The sequence below is a fragment of the Aureococcus anophagefferens genome (assembly GCF_000186865.1).
Source record: "Aureococcus anophagefferens unplaced genomic scaffold AURANscaffold_579, whole genome shotgun sequence".
In the NCBI taxonomy this organism is placed as follows: domain Eukaryota; class Pelagophyceae; order Pelagomonadales; family Pelagomonadaceae; genus Aureococcus; species Aureococcus anophagefferens.
Genome location: NW_008705990.1, coordinates 1 through 1,340, shown reverse-complemented (window position 1 = coordinate 1,340; position 1,340 = coordinate 1). Strand labels below are relative to the sequence as shown.

The window sequence follows — 1,340 nt, the reverse complement described above, 5'->3', positions numbered from 1 at the left end:
TCAGGCAGATCGAGTGCCACACGAAGCCCGGGTCGTACGCGTCGACGAGCGCCGCGAGCTTGTCGTAGACCGCGCGGACCTCGGGGATGTCCATGAAGCTGCTCTCGTCGCCGTCCCGCGGGTGCACGCCGAGCGTGACCGTGTGCGCCTCGACGGCGCCCTCGGGCATGACGTTGCGCCGCGACCGCGTCACGAGCCGCGACCAGTCCAGCGCCGCGAGCGCCGCGTCGAGCTCGCGGAACGCCGCCGCCGACGGGCCGCGCGGCGACCGCCGCGGCGCGGCGACGGCGCCGCCGCGCGTATCTTCGGCGTCGTCGCCGGCGCGCGCGTCCACGGCGTCGTTGTCGGCGCGCGCCTCCTCGGCGCCGTCGGAACTCTCTTCTGAGGTGCGCCGGAGCGTCGGCGGCGCCTCGACGTCGTCGTCGTCGTCGCGGCGGCGCCGTGGGACTTTGGCTTTGGCGTGCGTGCGGCGCGATTGTTCCCGCGGAGCCATCTCGAGGCTCCGATGGGCCCCGCGCCGGGGGTGTTCGCGAGCCGCATGTCGACGACACCCCTGCCCGGAGACCTCATGGGTAGTACATATCACCCGCGGCAACCAGCAACCCCCTGTCGTCACGCCCACGCCGCGCGTAGAAGAAATCTCTGGGCGGCCCGCTCGTGGCTCATCGTCGTACGGCTGGTGCTCGAGCCAGAGTTGCCGCCCTAAAGCCGCACCTCCGCCCGGCGGTTTGGCAATGGCCGCGCGAAAAACTATCCTCCCCAACGCCTTCGCGGACATCTTGGAGGCCGCCGCGGACTCGCCGGGCGCGTCCTCCGCTTCGGATGCGTCGCCGTCGTCGGCGGCGGCGGCGTCGCCGTCCCTCGAGGCAATAACCACGATGGCCCGCCCGCGGGCCCTCAGCGCGAGCCACAGCGTGAACGTCGCGCCGCCGCCGAAGCGCAGCGACGTCGCGCCGCCGCTACCGGCGCCAAAGCCCAGCGACGCCGCGCCGCCGCCGAAGCGCGACGACGTCGCGCCGCCGCCGCCGCCGCCGGAGCGCGACGACGACGACGCGGCGGCGCTGCGCGCGCGCGTCGAGGCGCTGTCGCTGGAGAACGAGCGGCTGCGGCGCGAGGCCGGCGCCGCGGCGCCGCGGTCCGCGGCATCGAAGCCCGCGCGGTCGCGGAGCTGCGACGAGGACGGCGAGGCGGCGCCGCGGCCGCGGCCGGCGCGCTACAGCGTCGGCGCGGCGCGGGGCCGCTACAGCGTCGACGCCGCGCTCGCGGGCCGGCGGACGTCGCTGTCGCTGCCCGAGCCCCGGGCCGGCGGCGCGGCCGCCGGGCCCTTCGTCGCCGTCGCC

The 1,340-nt window shown here is 76.3% G+C and overlaps 1 protein-coding gene across 1 annotated transcript; it reads left to right on the top strand.

The window, feature by feature from the left end:
- Positions 1–734: 734 nt before the first annotated feature.
- Positions 735–1,334, top strand: AURANDRAFT_68909 (hypothetical protein; the record flags this gene model as incomplete). The annotated part of the gene is made up of 1 exon (XM_009044643.1): positions 735–1,334. A coding segment is annotated over one exon (600 nt), but the record flags the coding sequence as incomplete, so codon positions are not given.
- Positions 1,335–1,340: the final 6 nt, after the last annotated feature.